This window comes from Rousettus aegyptiacus, unplaced genomic scaffold, assembly GCF_014176215.1.
Source record: "Rousettus aegyptiacus isolate mRouAeg1 unplaced genomic scaffold, mRouAeg1.p scaffold_m13_p_6, whole genome shotgun sequence".
Lineage (NCBI taxonomy): Eukaryota > Metazoa > Chordata > Mammalia > Chiroptera > Pteropodidae > Rousettus > Rousettus aegyptiacus.
The window spans coordinates 77,926,890-77,945,815 of record NW_023416309.1 but is presented as its reverse complement, the minus strand read 5'-3'; the positions used below and the strand labels follow the sequence as shown (position 1 = coordinate 77,945,815).

Below are 18,926 nucleotides of genomic sequence, written 5' to 3'. Positions count from 1 at the left end.
GCAGGTAGGCCAGGGCCTAGCCCCCAAGCTGTGAGCACCTGTGTGTACTGGCTGCTGCAGTTCAATGCTATTCGTTCCTGTGTCATTTAGTGCCCTCCCACCACTACCTCATATTCCCCACCATAATACTCAGAGTTTCAGAGCAGGTGAATCGTTGCCCAAGGTCTCATAGACAATACCTGGGGAAGGTGGACTTGAATTCAGGTTGTCAGACCCCAAAGATCCTGCTTTTAACCTTCAGCTGTGCTGGCACTACACTGCCTGGGGTAGAGGCGTTTCGGAGAGAAAAGTGCTGGGAGAATGGAGATGGCGCAAGGCTGCCACAGCATTAGAGGCAATACCCGGTGGCCCTTAATGCCACCTAGTGAGAATGGGACTGCCCTCAAGACCCTCCCATGAAGTCCCAAACTGGACAGGACCCTAATGGGACACCAAAAAAATCAGGTAGGGGTGAGCGGATGTGGAGGAGGAAAATCAGGTCATGAAATGGGAAGGAGGAAGGCAGGGTTGTGAGGAGGGCCGAGGGCACTAGCCTCTCTCTGTGATACATCCTGAAGCTGTAGACACCAGCCTTTAGATCTTCTTATCTATTGCTACAATTTCTTTTAATCCAAAATAAACTGGGGTTGGGGGTGGGGGATGGGAATGAAAACGGTCATATTTACAGCAATAAAAGTGGAAGGGCGGGTTTTCAAAAGCTATCAACCACTGGCCTTTGGATGTAGGAGGAAACCATAAGAAAGGAGGGCCTTGAAGCCGCAGGAATGGCTCCTGTCCATATCTACAGCCATGGCCCAGCCTGGTGAGGACCAGGCCTAGCCCAACTTCCCTGGGTGACAGCAGCCCCTTTGCCCTCTCAGAACCCTGGGGCCAGCTTCCTGCTGTTTCAGTGACGCATATGGCTCCACCCCCCCATCCCCGCCCCACCCCAACACACACATAGACAGTGATTGCAGTGATCAGAAGCTAGGGTCTGCCTTGGTGTCCATGGCTGGACTGGACTGTGACCGCCTTGGGCAGAGGCAACATCTCTCACCTTCATAGCCCTTCCCCCACCCAGCATGTGGCAAGCCCTCAACAATTCATGAGTCTAATAGGTGAAACTGATCACCCTCCTCTGCCTCAGTCACTTCTTCCTGCCCTGAGACTAAAATCCAATCTTCTCAAGCAGCCTCCAGGGCCCTGCAGGCCAGAGTCCCTTCCCACCACTCAGTCTTTTCCCTCCTCTTCAACATGCATTCTACCTCAGGGTTCCTTGCCCCCTTCTCTCTTGACTCACCCCTCCTCACTCTCCTCACTTCTGCCTAAACTCAAGTTTAACCAGATCCCCAATGTCACTCGCAGTACCAGCACCTGCTCTCTGTTGGACTCCTGACCACCACTAGGACTTATACAGGTTTGTGAGTGATGACTTCTTTGATGCCAGCAGACCGCAGACTCCCTGAGGGCCAGGATTGCTCTGCACTCCAGCACAGCACCTCAATAAATGTTTACTGAACAGGTTAGATGAAAGAGATGAGACATCCACAGGTAGCACCAGCCCCCTGAGTTGACACTATCCAAGTGCCCCACCAGATGACAGAGAAAATAAAGGAGGTCAGGTGATTACAGTGGCCATGCAGAGGCTGAAAGGACACAGTACTGGAAAAGCCCCATTCCTCCTAGGCTGGGAACCCAATTGGTCTCCTGTCCACACCAAGGAGACTAGGGAGGCAAAGGCCAAATGCCCAACTTCAGCACCTATCATCAATCTTGACTGTCCAGTGGGTAGGGCAAAAAGAGATCAAGGGTAACAGAGAAGAAGCTCTTTCTTCTCCCACCTCGCCAAGCTGGAACCCAGAACTGTGTCTATGGCCAGATTCTGGCTGGAATCCCAAGAAAATTCTGAGAAACTTTTAACAGGTTCAGGCAAATTTTCTGTAAGAGAACAAACCAAAGCATCAGCCCTAAAAGCAACAAAAAGCTGACAAATTTACATCTCAATCAGCTGTAACCGGGTCCGCTTTTCACAAGTCTAATTCAATAAACTGCCTAACTGCTTCTCTGCAATTCAGCCATCTACCAAGTTTAAAAATATTAAACATGAGCAGAAACCTTGACCCTAAATCCTTCCGGCACTCCCAGTCATGTGAGGCACGGGCATTCTGGGTCCTGAAAGGCGACAAGCTATTTGGACTCCAAGAAGACAGGAGCAGGGAGGCCAGAGAGATAAAGCTTTGTGGAATCGGCAGGCCTGCCCACCAAGGGTGCTGAGTCAGTGGGTTTGTCAGTCAGAAAAACCAAAATCAGACACAGAAGCAAAGGCACAGGATAAGAAGTTGATGTTCAACCCACATCCTGATCTTTCACCTTCACTTTGGGTTACAGCGGGGACTGGTTAAGCCTCAAGGGCTTAAAAACCAACTCAGCACTATGTTAGTACAATCTCTGGGACTCCTCCCACTTAAACGAAAAAAGTACCCAAGGCTGAGGCAAGAATAAAGTGACCAGCTCCAAAGCTGCTGATACTATAAATAAACAAAATCAGTAAATAAACTGGAGGAAAACCCTAGAATCTGACCTTCCAATACTAAGTGGGCCCCCCCCCAAACTTTTTTTTAAATACAACCGTCCTCCAGCATGGACAAGATACTACAAGCTTCATCTGGGGATGGTAACGTTTCTTTCTGTTTTTTAAACCTGTGCAGCCTGAGAGCCCATCACGGAGGCAAGCAGGAAGGGTTATAATCTGAAAGGGAGGAGGAGAGAGGGAAGGAAAGGAGGAGCCAAACACTCCAACCTGTTCCTTTCAGAGAGCCATTAATCTTACATCTCTTGGGCAGAATAGAAAGCTTGTTTAAGGAACAAGGTCTGAGTGACTCTCCCATATCCCAAGGTTTCTTGCTGATGCCAGGAAAGGTCTGCCAAGAACCCTGAGGCTATCAGGAAATATTTCTGAGTGGTTAAAGGCTAAAGGTTCTTAATGATATACTCTCTGCCCTCTTCCAGGAGCCTGTGCATCCCCTCCCTTTCTCCTGCCCTTAACCTCTCAGGCTAAGCTTCCCTAGAGACTGGAACACTTGGAACATCCTGAGATCAGAGAAGGGAAGCAGGGAGGACTCTACACGGGGTTACTGGCAGCATGTACTGGTTCAAAGCTTTTTCTTCCTCCGAAGTAAGAATTCTAGGACGAAAAGGTATGTCAGGGGTATGATTCAGAGTCAAGCCTAGGCTCTCTCCATCTAAAGGTACTCAGGCAGAGGCTGGCTGACAAAGGCACTGGGGAGAGACATTACTGAGTGCAACTATTTGGTAGTCACTGATGGAGACAGTGAGAAGGCAGAGGAAAATATTTCCTATCAAGGGTTGCCTAGAAATAGGGTAGGAGGGTAGAGAATAGAGCTGCCTGGGTCCCACTGCTGGGCTGAACCTAGTAACTGTGCAGCGATTAGGATCCTCAAACTGGGTTGGGAAGTATGAAGTGGGGAAGGTAGATTTCCTGTAGACCAGCACCTTCAGCCTACATTCAGCATACTAACAATGTAGTAAAGGGTAAGGACAGACCTAGTGTCATTTTCATAAATACCCTCTTGCCTCTCTTCCCCTCCCCCCGCCCCCAATGTGGGTAGAAGGCCACTGAGATGTCCTCACAGCTTGTGGGAGGAAATGTCCTTTGGAAAATCATAAAGCAGCAAAAAATAGACAAGAAATTGTATCCGACAAGCCCTTAAGAGACTTCATAATGGTGTGACTGAAAAACATCTAGATTTTAGATGAACCTTCCATGGGGTGGAGGCCAAGCCACTTCCTCTCTCTTGCTACAACCCAGCCACTAAGTCGGGAGTTCCTCTTTCTACAGTCATGGAGTGACATGTTTACTGCAAGGCAAGTGATGTGCCAGGCACTGGGAGGACAGGCGTCCAGCAATGTTCCCAGGTGGTAGAAAGCACATTCTGAACTCAGAGGTTCTGGATCTATTGCAGTCCCCAGCTGTGTGGCTTTGGACAAATCAGAAGATCTGTCTGAGCCTCAGTTTCTTCATCCACAAATCGGAGACAACGATATATGTACCTAGCAGGACTGGGTGAGGATCAAATGGGCCTTTTGCTAACTGGGAGGCGCCGCGCAGAGAGGCAATATTGCTAGTTAGGTCTTCACCGCCATCCCACCCAGTCCCAAAGCCTCCACTCCAGGAACCACCCCGAGCCCGAAGCGCCGGTCTCACCTGGCTCAGTACACAGGTAGGAGTAAAAGCCCTCTGACTTGAGCATGATGAGCAGCGAACCCCAGCCCAGGAGGACTGCCGAGAAGAGGAGGTTTTCCAACACAGCCGTGCAGGCCATCCACCAGCGACGCCGATGGGCAGTGGCCAAGGTGGGCGCCATAGCTTGGTGAGGTGACCCGGCTCCGGCTCTGCAGCGACCTACGCACAGACCTCGGCGTCAGTGCCCGATCCTGACCAGTCGTGGCGGCCAAGCCCGGCCACCGCCGCAGCGCGCGGAGCTTGCTACCTCTCAGCCGCCCGACTGCAGGTGCGCGCAGCTAAGGAAGCCCCAGCCCTGCCCGGAATCTGGGCCACCCCTCTGAGGCTGCCCTCCGCTATGAGAGAGCCGCTCCAGCCAAGCTCACTCAGAGGTAAACTGAGGCATGTTATCAAAAAGAAACTAATGCATGCTCAGAAACGTGGAATTAGCCCAGGCTCCCAGCAGGATTGACATAGCTTGGGGCCCTGTAAGGGAGGCACGTTAAAGTCCCGACACCTGGGCAGGGACATGCCTAAGGGTGGCCACTCCCTCGGACCCTAACGGGTGCTCTCCCGCCCGCGCTCGAGACCCCTCCCCAGAGCTGGTTTCTTCAACCACAAGATCAGCGCACCTAGCTCCTGAACGGCCCGCCCATGGCCCGCTGATAGGCCTGACAGCACAGGAACTGCCGCACCATTGGCCGCTGTCTAGGTCGCTAGGCACTGCGGCCACGCGAACCCCGCATGGGAGACGAAGCCGGTTCAAACCGGCGGCGCGAGCCACCTGCGCGACCCCCATCCTGGGTCGTTTCCCCGGCAATTTGCCCGTCTCCATGGAAACAGACCCCGGTCCCTCCATCCCCTAGCTCCTCCTCGTTTCGTCATCCCTTCTGGCGGCTCCTTATCCATCCAGTCTTTTTTCTCTCGTATTCACACATCTTCTCCCTACGCTCCCATTCGTGTGCCTTCTGCCCCCAGCACCCTCGTCGGGAGCCCAGAGCCCCCGGATCCAGCTCACCCGTCTCCTACTGCTGTGTATCGGGCCCGGCCGACGCTTTTTCTGCCCCCTTTTATTCCAGCCCTTTTATTCCGACCCCGAGATGAAAACACTGGCACACGCTGATTGGCTGAGTAGGAGCTGGAAACAGGCGTTGACCAATGAGCAGGCACCCGCCCGCCAGCGGCGAGCAGAAGCCGGTTCCGGCCGGACTTTGAGACAAACAAGGGAGCTGGGGGTGCCGGGGGCGGCGGTGGGCTGAGCCTCTGCTCTGCCACCTTAAACTGCAGTCATAGCCCGGCCGGAAACCCGGGAGGCATTGCTGTATCGTCTCTCCATAGCCCCACTCCGAAGCCTTGCTCCGGGTTGCGTATCGGGCTCGGCATACTGGCACCCCCAGGACTTCCCCAGCTGCACGTCGGTACTCCTCGCGCACCGGCTCGGTTCTCTCACTCCTCTCTCCTCTGGCACGCTACGTAGTCCCCATCTTCTTCTCTGCCTTGGGCACCACGCCCTGATGTTCTGGCTCCACTCTAGCCGCCTCCACTGCCTCCCCATGTAGTGCTGCCAACCTGGCTGCTTCGGGCTTTGTGTTCCGAGTTCTCACTCTCCTGCCCACAGTGTCCCACATCCAGGCGCTGTCTGCCCATTCCGGATCTTCAGACCCCTGTCCAGGCGTGGTGTGCCTCTTCCCTGCTCTCCTGATTCACCAGTCTCTCTCTTGGGTATTGTCTGCCTCGTCCATGGAAGGTGTCCCTCGGGGATCCCTAGGTGGGCGTTTGGGGCGTGTCTGTCCCCTAGGATGCTGTCTCATCTGTTGTCTTATCCAGATTCTGACCCCCTCTTGTTCCCTTGGGGAACCCCTACCCTAACGGATCTTCTTGGTGTTCTCTGCCCAAGTAGATCACCCCATACTCTCTGTCTTGCTCCACTTACACCGCCCTTCCGGGCGTCTCCTTCAGGTAAGGGCCCTCTTCAGGGTGACTTGGTGGGCCGCGCCAAGCTGCAAGGACAAGTCAGGCCTCCAGGCGTATGCATGGAGCCGGGAGTGCCCCAGCTCCCAGTCTGATAAGCAAGCTGGACTTTCCTAGAGGAAGTGCCAGGGCAGGCGGATGGAGCCCAGGCTCTGGAGGTTCAGCAACCCGGCTTTGTCTCCCCAATTGGAGGCACTAGTCCAATCTCAGAGGACTCTCGGTGTCTGCCAGATTCAGCTTGGTCTCCCTGGCACGCTCTTAGATCTGGCTTATCATCATCTTCGGGCTGCGGAGCCCCAGCAGTCTTCTGCTCCATGTCCCCCAGCCCGAGAGCGCCCCCTGTCGCCCTGAACCTGCCTCTGGCAACCTCGCTCAGACCATGCCTGCAGCTGTCGGCTTGGGAGATCCTTGCTGAGTTACCCATCCCTGTTACTCAGCCACTTACAGAATTCCGACTGCTATTTGACAAAATTCAGTCCTTCCCTCCCACCTCCTAGAACCTGCTTGAGGGCCGTTTCCAGGCAGCTAGCTGTTCCATACATATCTCTAAACTGTTTCAAACACATCTCTAAAATAATTCGCTTTCTCCCCCTAAAACTGTTCCACCCATTCTTTCTCAGATAATAGCACCACTACCCACTGATAATAGCACCATTACCAATTCTCCACCCCACTCCATCAAAGTGAGCTATGGGAAATGTAAATCTGACCTCTGCTAAAATCATTCAGAAACTTTACCATTTGTCCTTCAGGATAAAGTTCAAGTTCTCCAAGCTGACCCACACAGGCTCCTCCCCACCAGTCTCCTTGTCTCTCTGGAGGCTGGCTGATTGACTTGCCTCGTCCTAGATGGTCCAGTTACATGGAATTATTTGTGAATTGCACTTGCTATTCTCTCACCTTTAGCCCTCAAACACTCCCTTCTTGGACAGCATCTGCTCCAGAAGGCCTTCCCTAACCACTCCCTACAATACTCTCGACTATCTTTGTCCACTGATTGCAGTTTTATAATTGTCTCTGTACCTCTTTGTTTCTCCCTTTTCTCATTGACTGACCTCTTTGGGCGTACAAACTGTCTTATTCAACTTATTCAGCTGTCTTATTCAACAGAAATAAGCACAAAGCGGACACATGAGTTTGTTGAACAAAAACATGAACAAATGAAAAGGGGTGAAAGGTATCAGCTTCTAATGACAAAGGATTCAAAGCTGGGAGAATGATGGTAATGCCAATAATAATTATCCTTTATTTAAAGCTAAAAATTTACTAGGTGCTTTATATACTTTGTGTCATTTAATCCCCACAACAATCCTGGGAGATGGCTATTATCCTCATTTTTCAGTTGAAAAAACTGAGGCTTTAAGTAACATTTCCAAAGTCACAAAACAAGTATGTCAGAACTAAGATTTAAATCCCGGTCTATCTGAATGAAATTATGGTTGTTGGTTCCTCCCCGCCCCCAGTCTTTTTGACAGGAATGTTAAAGCTCCAACACCAGCACTGCTGGCAAATCATAAAGAAATAAAATTACTAAAGCGTTGGAAGAAGATTATTTCTCTGATTTTAGAGTAAAAAAGACCTTTCCATTTAGCGTGACATGAAACTCAGAAGTCAAAAAAGACTGTCTAAATTAAAAAATTAAATTTCTAAAGAGAAAAAAGAAACTATAAACAGCATTAAAAGACCAATCGCAAACTAGGCAAATAATATTCTTGATATATATATGTGTGTACTTATAAATCCATGAAAAAAAGATGAATACCTCAACTGAAAATTGGAGAAAGAAAATAACCGGATAATCCATATGAAAAAATATAAATAACTATTAAAGATACGAAAAGAAGCTCTACCTTAGAATAAATATAAAAATACAAATCTTAATACCATTTTTGATGGTAAAAAACAAACAAACATAAACCTCTGTACAAAAATTTTAACTTTTTTAGAAGCTTTAACCTGTTATTATTTTTTATTGTGCTAAAATAATAATATACCATTTTTAACTTAACAGATTGGTGTGGGGAAATAGATACTGCCATAATTTATGAGAATACAAAACCATACGACTTTTCTGGAGGGCAATTTGGAGTAACTACACAAATGTTTAGTGTTCTAACTCAAAAATTCCACTTCTAAGAATCTCTTTTACAAAAATACTTGCACAAGTGCAAAAAGAAATATGGACCAAGTTGTACACTGCATTATTTACTGTATCGAAACAGTTAGAAACAACCCAAATCCTCATAGGCAGGGGATGGTTTAAATTACCTGTGTTATTTCCACGTGATAGAATCCTATGTAACCATTTTTTATAAAAAGAGGTAGTTTTATATTTACTGACACTGAAAGATATCCAGGATATATTGTTAAGTAAAAAAAAAAAAAAAAAAAGGGAAACAGTATGCTCTTTTGTTTTTGTTTTTGTATGCACAGAAAAACACCTGAAAGGAAGCATCTGAACTGTTCATGATGACTCTCGGAGCACTGGGATAAGAGGGGAAGCCACTCTTTATTTCCTGACTAGGTAACACCAGTATGTGAGGACAATTCAGAACAAGACCAAAAGGCATTCAGTGAAAAGTAAGTCTGGCCCCTCCCTGGCCCCCCAGACTCCTCTGGGGAGAAAGGAAATCTAATTTTTTACTTTGTACATATCTGTGATGTTAGTATTATTTATTTTTAACATTCAGTCTAGAAAGAAAAGTAAAAAGAGTATTCACTGTAGAAAAATTGCAAGTTATATAAAAGTTTAAGAAAATAAATATCAGCCACAATCTTATCTTCCAGGAAAAAAAAAAAATGTCATTTGATGCATTTCCCTTGAATCTTTATGCACATGCATCCTTTAAAAAAAAAATTGTAAAATAATCACAAAATATACACAAATGGAAGAATTCTACACATGTATGCTGAGGCAAAAAGAAATAAAATTTATAAAAAGAAAACTTACTTTTCATACTTAACAGTATAGCATGAACATTCTCCTATATCTCCCACATTGAATATTCTTGCACAATACAATTTTTCATAGTTGTTTAGGAACTTATCATAAGAAATATTCCTTTGAACAATCTTTTATCATCAAACATTTAGGTTGTTTCCCATTCGGAAAACATGTTGCAAATGAAGGAAAGAATAGCCTTTTGGGGCAAACAGAGTCCAGGACAACAGAGAAAAGGTCCCTGCAGCCATCTCTTACCCCTTCCTGATCCCATCCCGTGGGCTCTCTGCCCAGGCCTTCCAGACTACTCCTGGATCACTGCCAGGGCCCAGAGCCAACTGGCCTCTAACTTATACATTTCCCCATGGTAGGGCAGAGACTCTAGTAAGTCTTCCCTGGCCCTGGGATCTTTTTCCAGCACAAAACAATCTGATACAGGGTTAGTTCAGATGCCTTCCCCACATCCATAGTCCTCTCACTCCCGAAATTCACGGTACTCAGGGCTCTGGTGGCCCAGAAATGGGGGTAACATTCTCATACTGGGGCTCCTCCTGCCCTTCCTCATCAGCCACCTTCTGGGGATCCTGTTCTAGGGGGCCAACCTGGGGGTCTGGCTCCTGGGCCTTCCCTGAGCTCTCCATGCCATCCCCCAGTCCCCTGGCCACTTCCTCTGGCCTGCTTCCTACAGGCTCTGAGGCCCCAGTGAGCCCCTCATTCGGGGCCAAGCCAGGGCTCTGACTGGCAGAACCAGAGGCTAGCCCAGGACTGCCCTTGTTCCGACTCAGGGCCCGGCGTGGAGGCTTGGGGATGGCACTCTTGACCTTGGGCTCTGCCTGGCCTTTCTGGAAGCTACCAAAACGGCGGAGAACAGATCGGACAGGGCCATCAGATTCTCGAGGTGTTCCTGCCAACATGTAGATTGTGGTCACAGAGCCTGAGCTCTCTTGGATACTGCCCTCAATGGCTTCCACACGCTCAGCCACTGTCCGGCCACCAGGTGGGAGCCGGCGGTGGCCAATGGCTGAATCCCTAGGGCTGGCTGCCCCAAGAAGGGCCTTGTCCTTTTCTACTTGCTCTGGGCCTATGGACTCCTCGGCTTCCTGGTTTTCAGGACCTGGCTGGGCCCCCCGGGAGAGCCGCTTGGGCTTTCGGAGTGGGCTAGAGAGCTCTCCTGAGCTTTGGCGACTCTGTGGTGCAAACTTGGTGCCTTCAGCAAAGGAGACTGATGGCCGCTTGGCCCGTGCTAGGCTGGAAGTGCGTGGGATGACAAATGGTGTGGAGGCATCCTCAGGGGGAGGGAAGGGACCTCCAGCCAGACTGGCCTCCGGTGACTCTGGTTGGGTCATAGGGACCATCCCTGGAAGAGGAGACAGAAGAGCTTATTCTAAAGCTAGGCAGGCCACCCCAATCCATCTTGCTTACCTGGGAGGCTTCAAAAATGAGGCAAGGTAGAGGTGTGAAAGCAGAGAGGCAGGGGCAGGGCCTCTTCAGTAGATAGTACTTCTATATTTTTCTCATCTCCCTCCCTAATTTGACCTAATGCCACACTCTAACCAAAGTAAAATTCCTTTAATGCCACACAGCCACGTCCCTCTCACATCCAGGCCCTTATGTACACTGTTCTCTCTTCCTGAAAAACCATTTTCACTTCTCCCTAACTTTTACTTGACTAACTCCTGATTCTGCTAGACTCAACTCCAATATCACGAACACAGAGACATCTTCCCCGACCCCAATCTTCCCTGACATGGCTGGATTATAGTCCACCCTTATATGTCCCCCATCAAAGCACATATCACTCTGTCCTGTGTGTAATTACTGCCCACCAGACTATAAGCTTGGTGAGAACAGGAATCTATTTCATTCCTTCCTGCGTCCCCCAGCCAGGAACAATGACTGGCACAGAATGGGTGTTTGATACATGCCTGCTGAAGGAATAAAGAAGAAGTTGTGGTGGGCAGGGCTGCTCAGGGGCTGAGTGGGCTGTTGGGGGGACTACCTTCTTGGGGTGGCACGCAGTAGGTAGGACCCTCATCTTCCTCTCCAGACTCAGAATCAGAAGAGAAGGAGTCATCTGAGGCCCAGCCAGCAGAGGGCGGTTCAATGAAGCTGTGGTTGAAGGGGATCTCCGGGTCGTGGTGGGAGACTGCAGGGGGCTCCAGGTCAGGTGCAGAGCCCAATGGGAAGCCTTGTCCCATCCCAGCCTCCAACCTTCAGCGCCCACCTACCTGTCACCCAGGGAAGCTTGTGGCTGCTGAGGGAACTGCAGGGCAGTGCAGAACCCAGACTGGTCAGTGCCCCCCAGACTTGGAGCTTCACCCTGGACACAGCAGCTCCATCTTTTGCTGGCCTAAGGACAAAGGAGGGTGGTCAATGTGAGAATCCGGGTTGGGGCAGAGGGGTGGCAGGAGAAAAGCGTCATGACTGTCCTAGTTCCAGGGTTAGTGTGAGGGAAGAAAGGTGACAAAGCAGCTGTCTACTTCAGTGGCTCCCTATGACCACCGAGTAAAATCCACTATTGAGGCTGAGATTTGGGCCTGCCACAGAGGGCAGCATGGCTCTAAAGTCGAATAGATCTAGGAAGCAACTCTGCCCAAACTTTACCTTGCTCCAGGTCTCAGTTACCTCATCTGTAAAATGGGACAACAACCCTGATCTATCAGAGCTTTTTTTAGGACCCCACACAGATGGGGTTCCCCAAAACGCAGCTATGTGCCATCATCTCTAGCTGAGTTCCAGCTCACCTAGCTTTCTGGAAGCGGCACTACCTCTAGGAAGCCTGCCCTTGGTTCTGCCCCCATGTTGGAAGTGACTGCTTCACTCATTACCATTCCTCTGACAGACTTTGCACATGTCCTGATCCTCATGTGAGAGGCTTCTTCCCCCCTCCATGCTCTATGCCCCAGGGGACAGGCTACTGGGTCTGCTCATATGTGAATGCCCCACAGCACATAGGATGATGTGCTCAAGGATTAGTGCGTGAACTCTAAGAAAGCACCAGACAAAGAGTCCTGAAAGCAGGGCCGGGGCTTTGTAAGTGCCAGTGACTAGCCAAGTCACCTTGTCAGTGTCCTCTCTCTGTCCTCCGCTAAACCTCCTGCTCCCACATTCCCTACTCCAAACTTCCATGCTGCAGTGAGCAGAAAAGTGTGACGAGATTTTGTAAAGGAGTAAAGCTCTGTGGGAGCAATGGTTGCTAGCAGGCCACAACCCCAAACGCTTTGTCTTTTCCCCTTTTCTGGGAAAGCCACATTCTCTTCTAAACCACTACTCTGACTTTTATGCCATTTTCCTTTCTGGGGTGTGAGGCCTGATCTCTTCTGCTCCCTGCTTGCTGCTTCTGCCTTCCCTCCCTCCACCGCTGGTCCCTGCTGTGGGTTTGCATTTCACCAGCCTGGTGCCCAGTACCCCAGCTCATATGACTCTCATTGAAGGCTACTGAGGAAGGCAGGTAACTTACCTGGTGCCTCTAGGCCACAGCCACTGCCAACTAGCCCATTAGCTCTAACCTAAGGTTGTGACAAAGCTAGCCCTTCCCCACCCCTAAAAGGAAACTGGATGCTACTTTGCTCCCACCCCACGGCCTGAGCTTAGGTGGGGAAGAGGGACAGGCCACTGTTCACCTGTCCTTGGGGTCCAACCGGTTGGCCCAGCAGCAGCAGGCACAGCAGGCAATACCCAGGAGAAGCAGCAGCAGAGGTACAAGGATGCCAGCGATGAGGGCAGCATCCTGACTGTGAGACCCTAAGGGGAGTGAGCAATGGTCAAATATTCAGGGCACTCCTATCTCTCATATATGTCTCATCTATAGTTGAGTTGCCTTCCCAACCCCAAAGTCTCCCATATGTGGGTCCCTCCCCCTCTTCTGAGACATATAGACTCTGCTCAGCATGGAGGCCCTCTCTGGCAGGCAGCTTCTCTGCTATTCTCTCTTCTCCTGATGGTCCATGGCCTTTTCCACAAGGCTCTTGCCCCCAGTCCTCATGCCTGATGCATATCCCAGTGTCCAGCCCTATCTGCTCATTTTCTGGGTGTTAGTCTGGTTTCTCAGGGGGAAGGGGCTCTGTCACACCTTCAGGGGGCCCCAAAGCATCCATACAAATTTCAGGCATAGGGAATGTCTCTGAAGTGGGCTCAGCCTTGCTGGCAAGTGACAAGCTTCTGGAGCTCATGTAAAGGGCCAGTCTTTCCCTGGTTACTGCTTTCCATCTTACCCAGCTGGCAAACCCCAGAGACAGGGTGGCAGGGTCCTTCTGGGCATTCACAGGGAACAGAGCAGTTGTTTCCATAGAAGCCAGATGGGCATGAAATGTTGCAGCTGTGGGTGACAAAGAGAGACAGGCTGGAGGCTGGGTGAGAAGGGATGGAGGTGGGCAGGGGACAGGGAAAGGTAGGTTTCTGGGTACTGCTTGCTCTCCACCCCTACCACTCAGACTTCCCTGGATGAAGCCCAAATAGACTCCTCCAGCCTGAGCCATATTCTCAGTACCCCCAACAGTGTTTGGAAGACCCCCTTTAGCCCCTAAGCCCATCTTTCAGGGAGACCACCCACAAGCTTCTCCTTGGTCCCCAGCCACCCAGGGTGTAACAACCCTCAGGCAGAGTCAACCTCTCATGATTCCCACCCCTGCCCACCCAGCAATAATGTAAAATAAGCAAGATGCTAATGGCATCCAGAGATATCCTCAGGGTCTGAAAGTCTGAGCCAGGCCCAGTCCTCCCCCTAACACTCTAGGCTTCAGTCCTCTCTATAAAATGAAGTCTCTCCCATTTGAGAGAGACCTCTACATTCTGTCCCATAGGTAGAAAACCTGACACTGGAGTCACTGACATGGATTATGTTTTACTACCTGAAGACCTTAGGGAAACAACAATGGAGTTTGGAGCCCTACCTGTAAATAACTTCCCCATCTAGATAGGGAGACAGGCATTTTAGATTAAGCTTCACTCCCACCCACCTTTGGAGGGACCCCACAACAGGAGAAATAACTTCCCAGTTATGAGGATACAGATTGGGTATCTTGGAGGTGAAGAAATTCAGGAAGGAAAGTTAAACAGATGGCACAAAGGCCTGGTCTAGGCCTTGGCTTCCTTGTCAGAGCCCCAGTCCTCACCTGGGACCCCAGTAGCCAGCGTTGCAGACGCATTCACCAGTCATGGCATCACAGGCCCCCTGAACACAGGTTGGGCAGGTCGAGCCACAGCCCTTCCCAAAGGTGCCACTCGGGCAGGGGTCTTCACAGCTGAGATGAGGCAAGACTTGGAATGGAGGACAGAGCAGAACTGGCCCCCATAGGGGGGCATTACCCATTTTTCCCCATGCTTCTGGACTTAGAGACCCAACTGTGGGTCCTCAGCGGTGAAGCTCAAGTGCAAATAGGGCCTTGAAGCTGGGGCTAAATCAAATAAGTGACAGACTAGAGATCTCTGGAGAAAGAAGAAGGCAGGAACCTGAGTAGTGGGGGAGCTGGAAGAGAACACTGCCCAGGGCCTCATCAGCACCCATTTCTCTCCCTTCAGTCTTTGCCAGGTGGCAGGCCTCAGAGGGCAGTGTGAATGTGTGTTTGGTGTGGGCTGTCTACCCCAGAGGGAGCATCTGGGGTGAGGCTCCTGAAGGAAGGTACACCCCATCCTGAGCAGACCGGCCCCCTCACCTGGGCCCCAGCCAGCCGGGGTCACAGCTCTGGCAGTGCCCCGTATCTGGCTGACAGGCCTCTCCAAGCCAGCAGCGGGGGCACTGCTGCCTGCAGCTCTCGCCAAAGGTACCAGGTGGGCAGGGCTGGTGACACTGAGTCCCGTTCCAGCCTGGCTCGCAGGACTCACAGCTGCCTGTGTCTGCAGAGCATGGTTCATTCCGCTTGCAGTGGCCACAGCTGGGAAGAGAAAGAGTTCATGGAAAACACTGGGGGATGGATGCAGGAGTGCCCACCCAGGGCTCCAGGGGCACTGGAGAGCAGGTCACCAGAAGCTGCCCACACAGCCAGAGTGAACAAGTCACCATCTCAACCTTTGCCTCTCTTCTGCCCAGCATCCCATACCCCTTCCCCTTTCTCTCTCCCACCCTTGCTGTCCCTGAGGCCTGGCAGGGATGGGCCTCAGTAATTAATCCCCTAACATGAAAATGAATAAAAACAAAAGCATAAAATGTCTGTTTCACCACTATAATTTCAAGTTTATCTTACCATTGAATTTTCCCCATTTTATTGATATAATTTATATGTAACACTGTATACGTTTAAGATGTACAGCATAACGACTTGACTTGTGTATATTGTGAAATGATTACCACAAATAGTTAATATCCATTATCTCATACAGAGACCAAAAAAAAAAAATGCATTTTTCATTGTGAGACCTCTTAGGATCTATTCTCTTGGCAACTTTTCCAATCAGGTTTATCTTAATTTCTCACAGTTACTTGAAGTTTCTCTCTCCGAATATTTAATTATCTGGGATCATACGGTTTGATAAGACATTCATTAGTGGGGGAGTAGAGAAGTTTATATAATCGATTTAGCAGATGCTGATCAGCAGCAGCAGCAGAAAAAAATTACAGTATGTATATATAATATTTGTATATTATTATTAATCAAGATAAATATATGTTGTCTGGTTAAGATTTACTTCAGTTTTATAGATTATATACATGGATGTGTGTGTGTATGTGTGTGTTAGGTGGGATATAAAACGTATTTATTGTAGATGGAGTTGATCAAAGTTGGAAAGCCACTGACTCTGAAAGGGATCGTTTTTGTCACATGATTCAGTCCCTCTGTTTCTAAGTATGGTTGGCTATATTAGTTTTTTGTTGTTTAACAGCAATTCGATGAAAGGGGTAGACGAGGCTGGAACTAGCGTCATCAAGGTCTTTTTCTCCTCCCTTCATCCCGTTCTTTTAGATTTTTGTGGAAACCACCGCGCCCGTCCTTCACATTCCCTTGTCTCCTCCCGTTCCCCCTTGGCACCCCCTACTCCTCTACCCCTGCTGCGCGGGTCGCCCTCTCCCCCGCCCGCACCACTCCCGCAGTGCTCCCGCCCGCTCCCGGCTCACCTGTGGCGGCACTGCGCCCCGTAGTGGCCCGCCGGGCAGAGCAGCTCGCAGCGCACGCCGCTGAAGCCGGGCGGGCACGCGCACTGACCTGAGGTGGCGCTGCAGCGGCCGCGCACGCACTCACACCGGTCCCGGCACTCCGGGCCCCACCAGCCTGGCAGACAGGTGCAACGGCCCGAATCCTGCGCGCAAGGTGAGCCGTGGCAGGGGCATCTGAAACTGCAGCGGTGGCCCCACCAGCCCGCCTCGCACAGGCAGGAGCCCGTGGCCTGATCGCATCGCACCGCCCCTTGGTTGCACTGGCACCGGCGGCGGCACGTAGTCGACCACCAGCCGGGCTCGCAGCGGCAAGCGCCTGTCTGGGGGTCGCAACGTCCGTGGGAGCTGCAGGCGCACGCGAACTCGCAGCGGCTGCCCCAGCGGTCGGCTTGGCAGTGGCACACACCAGTGTCCGGCTCGCACTGGCCATGCGGGTAGCAGGCGCAGCTCTCTCGGCAGTCAGGGCCCCAGTACTGGCCTGGGCAGCCTGCGGGGGTAGGAGGTGAGGTGGGTGGGTGGGCGGGGAGAGACAGAACGCGGTCAGCGAGCTCAGGGCCAGGCATGGAACCCTGCTACACGCCTTCTACAAGGAAGAGGGGATACAGGCCCACCCTCCAAGAAAGCCTGAAACCCTTGGAACATCTGGCAGCCTATCCTCCTAGGGCAAAGCTCACTTCACGTACCAAGCTCTGAACTACAAAACCCCTTAGCAGTGGCCCAGTCTCCTACTTCACATTCCAGAACACACTTAAAGATCTTAAGTGGGAAAGGACTTGCCCAGAGTCACACAGAAGTGTGTGTGTGTGTGGGGGGGGGAGCAACTTCATTCATGGCCTTCCTTCTCATTGGGTTCTCACACTGGGCTGGAGATGAGCTGGGCCTGGCAGGCCTGGATGCTGCCCATTAGGGTCACAGGAGAAGCCACATTTCCCCCTCAGTGTCTCCTCTCAACCCTGGTTCTTAGTGGCTGCCCTCCAGCTATTCTGCCCACCAACCCCTTTCCCATGCCCCTTTTTTCTTGTAGAGAGGGAAGATAGGCTTGCCAGGGCCCTCCTTCCACTCTCCACACATGTATAAGGTATATATATGTGAGGGAGACTGAGAATGTATTCAGGAATCACTAGCATCTTTTCTGAGAAGTTGAAAAGAAAGATGAAGGGACCAGAACTAAACCTGTGGGTACTGCTTTGTGGATACTGGTAAAAACCAGCTGACTTGGGGCATCTTTCAGGAGTGTGTCACTTCCTGTCTCTGAGCCTCAATTTCCTCAAATGAAGCTTAGAGAGGTTCTGGCCCTGTTCTAAGATTACATTCCTACCTGCTTTGCCTCTCAGTCCCCCCCAGCCCCAATTCTGCCCAGCAACATCATTCCCCTGGCAAGACTCAGGACTCACGGGATTTACACTGGAACCCGAAGAATCCAGGTTTACATCGACAGAGGCCTGGTTTCACGCATACCTCATCTTCCTGGCAGGCGTCAGTCCCCTCACAGATGGCTGAAAAACACCCCACCCAGGTCTGAAGGAATGGGGATGCAACCAGGGGACACTCTGGCCCTTCACTGGTTCCCAGTGTCCTGCCCCTCAAGAGCTGTTCTCTTAGAACTGGGGAGGGATGTGGGTGTCACAAGATGGACCCGAGCTCCAAGGCTCAGGAGGGAAAATAGGCCCCAGGAAGGTAGGAAGGTCACTGGGCTGTCCTCCCTTCTCTTCAGGGTCAGTACTGGCTACTCACGGATGGTGCATTCTTGATCTTTCTGCCTCCAGCCTGGACAGCACTGGAGCTCAGCAGAGGAGCTGTGGGGTGGAGAGGGGTCAGCGGGGATGGTGGGGTGGGGAGGGTGGGGGTGAGGCGGGGTGGGGGATGGGACAGCCAGGATCCATAGGTGGATCACTGTCTCTGGCCGAGATATGGGAGGGTACCTCAGCCCCACCAGGAAGGCCCAGCCAAGAGTCACAGCCCAGTGTCCCCAACCCTTTCCCTCTCCTTCCCTGGACTTCCCATGATCTGCCCTAACTATCTACCACACTCCAGGCTATCCACAAATCCCGCACCCTTCAGCCCCATGACCTCTTCTCTCACATCCTCCCTCCCCATACTTCGACACTAGTTCGGCTTCCACCCTCCATCAGACTCCCAGATCCACCTGTTGGTCTTGCAGACGTGCTGCCCATTAGGATCCAGCTTAGACTCCTGTGTCCCCTGAATCCAGAGCAGCAGCAGTGGGAGCAGTAGCCACAGCACCATGGCGGCCAGTGCAGTAAGAGGGCCTGAGTTAGTCTGGCCCCCACAGCTTTCAACCCCCTCCCTTGTTTCCTCCTGAGGCTTTTCCTGAGGAAACTAGGCCTGAGGGGCGGGCTGACACCAAGTACCTCCCTGAGAGGGCGGGCAGGCTGTTGCTGGGAAGACCAGACACCAGAGAAATAAAAAGGAAAGGAAGGCCAATGTCAAATGCTGAGTGTGGGCTTAAGGGGCTGGGCTCAGTCTGGAGGGGGCAGGAAGATGAAGCTGTAGGTCCTGGGGTATGGAGACAGCCGAGGGGTTGGAGTCGGGGGGAGAGCCATGACTTTCCATTAGGTCATACTCTCCAGTGAGGCCCAAGCTGAGGGAAGCCTCCCCACTCAGTGATGACCAGGGAGACCCTGTGAGGCTCTGCCTGCTTTTGCTCCTGGCGGAGCCAGGCAGGGTGAGGGGCAGATCAC

General features: G+C 51.3%; 2 protein-coding genes and 1 long non-coding RNA gene across 7 annotated transcripts in view; 1 reads left to right on the top strand and 2 right to left on the bottom strand.

Moving 5' to 3' along the window:
• The window catches only part of SLC43A2 (solute carrier family 43 member 2), a 35,103-nt gene extending 29,777 nt beyond the window's left edge, over positions 1–5,326 (bottom strand). For 3 of the 4 annotated variants that reach the window (XM_016138937.2, XM_016138934.2, XM_036223925.1), the window contains exons 1-2: positions 5,241–5,326; positions 4,205–4,402 (exon numbers count right to left, since the gene is read on the bottom strand). In XM_016138937.2, coding sequence (XP_015994423.1) covers positions 4,205–4,364 — 160 coding nt within the window. In that variant the 5' untranslated portion in view covers positions 4,365–4,402; positions 5,241–5,326. Of the gene's footprint in view, positions 1–4,204; positions 4,403–4,854; positions 5,151–5,240 lie in introns of those variants that run through there. The other variant, XM_016138935.2, reaches the window with a different exon arrangement.
• A 115-nt stretch (positions 5,327–5,441) lies between these two features.
• LOC107507724 lies at positions 5,442–8,584 on the top strand. Its single transcript, XR_001596197.2, has 2 exons — positions 5,442–5,640; positions 7,304–8,584. It is a non-coding gene; the product is annotated as an uncharacterized LOC107507724 (long non-coding RNA).
• Positions 8,585–9,148: 564 nt separating this feature from the next.
• SCARF1 (scavenger receptor class F member 1) lies at positions 9,149–18,900 on the bottom strand. 2 transcript variants are annotated; one of them, XM_016138932.2, is made up of 11 exons: positions 18,371–18,896; positions 17,959–18,020; positions 17,619–17,720; positions 16,186–16,711; positions 14,789–15,007; positions 14,249–14,377; positions 13,349–13,452; positions 12,758–12,878; positions 11,363–11,484; positions 11,134–11,280; positions 9,149–10,491 (listed from the first exon to the last, which is right to left on the bottom strand). In XM_016138932.2, the coding sequence occupies exons 1-11, from the start codon at positions 18,469–18,471 to the stop codon at positions 9,632–9,634; spliced, it is 2,493 nt and encodes an 830-aa protein (XP_015994418.2). In that variant the 5' UTR covers positions 18,472–18,896; the 3' UTR covers positions 9,149–9,631. The 2 variants fall into 2 exon arrangements, with proteins under 2 accessions (XP_015994418.2, XP_015994419.2); XM_016138933.2 differs by lacking the exon at positions 14,249–14,377 and having other exon boundaries at positions 18,371–18,900.
• Positions 18,901–18,926: the final 26 nt, after the last annotated feature.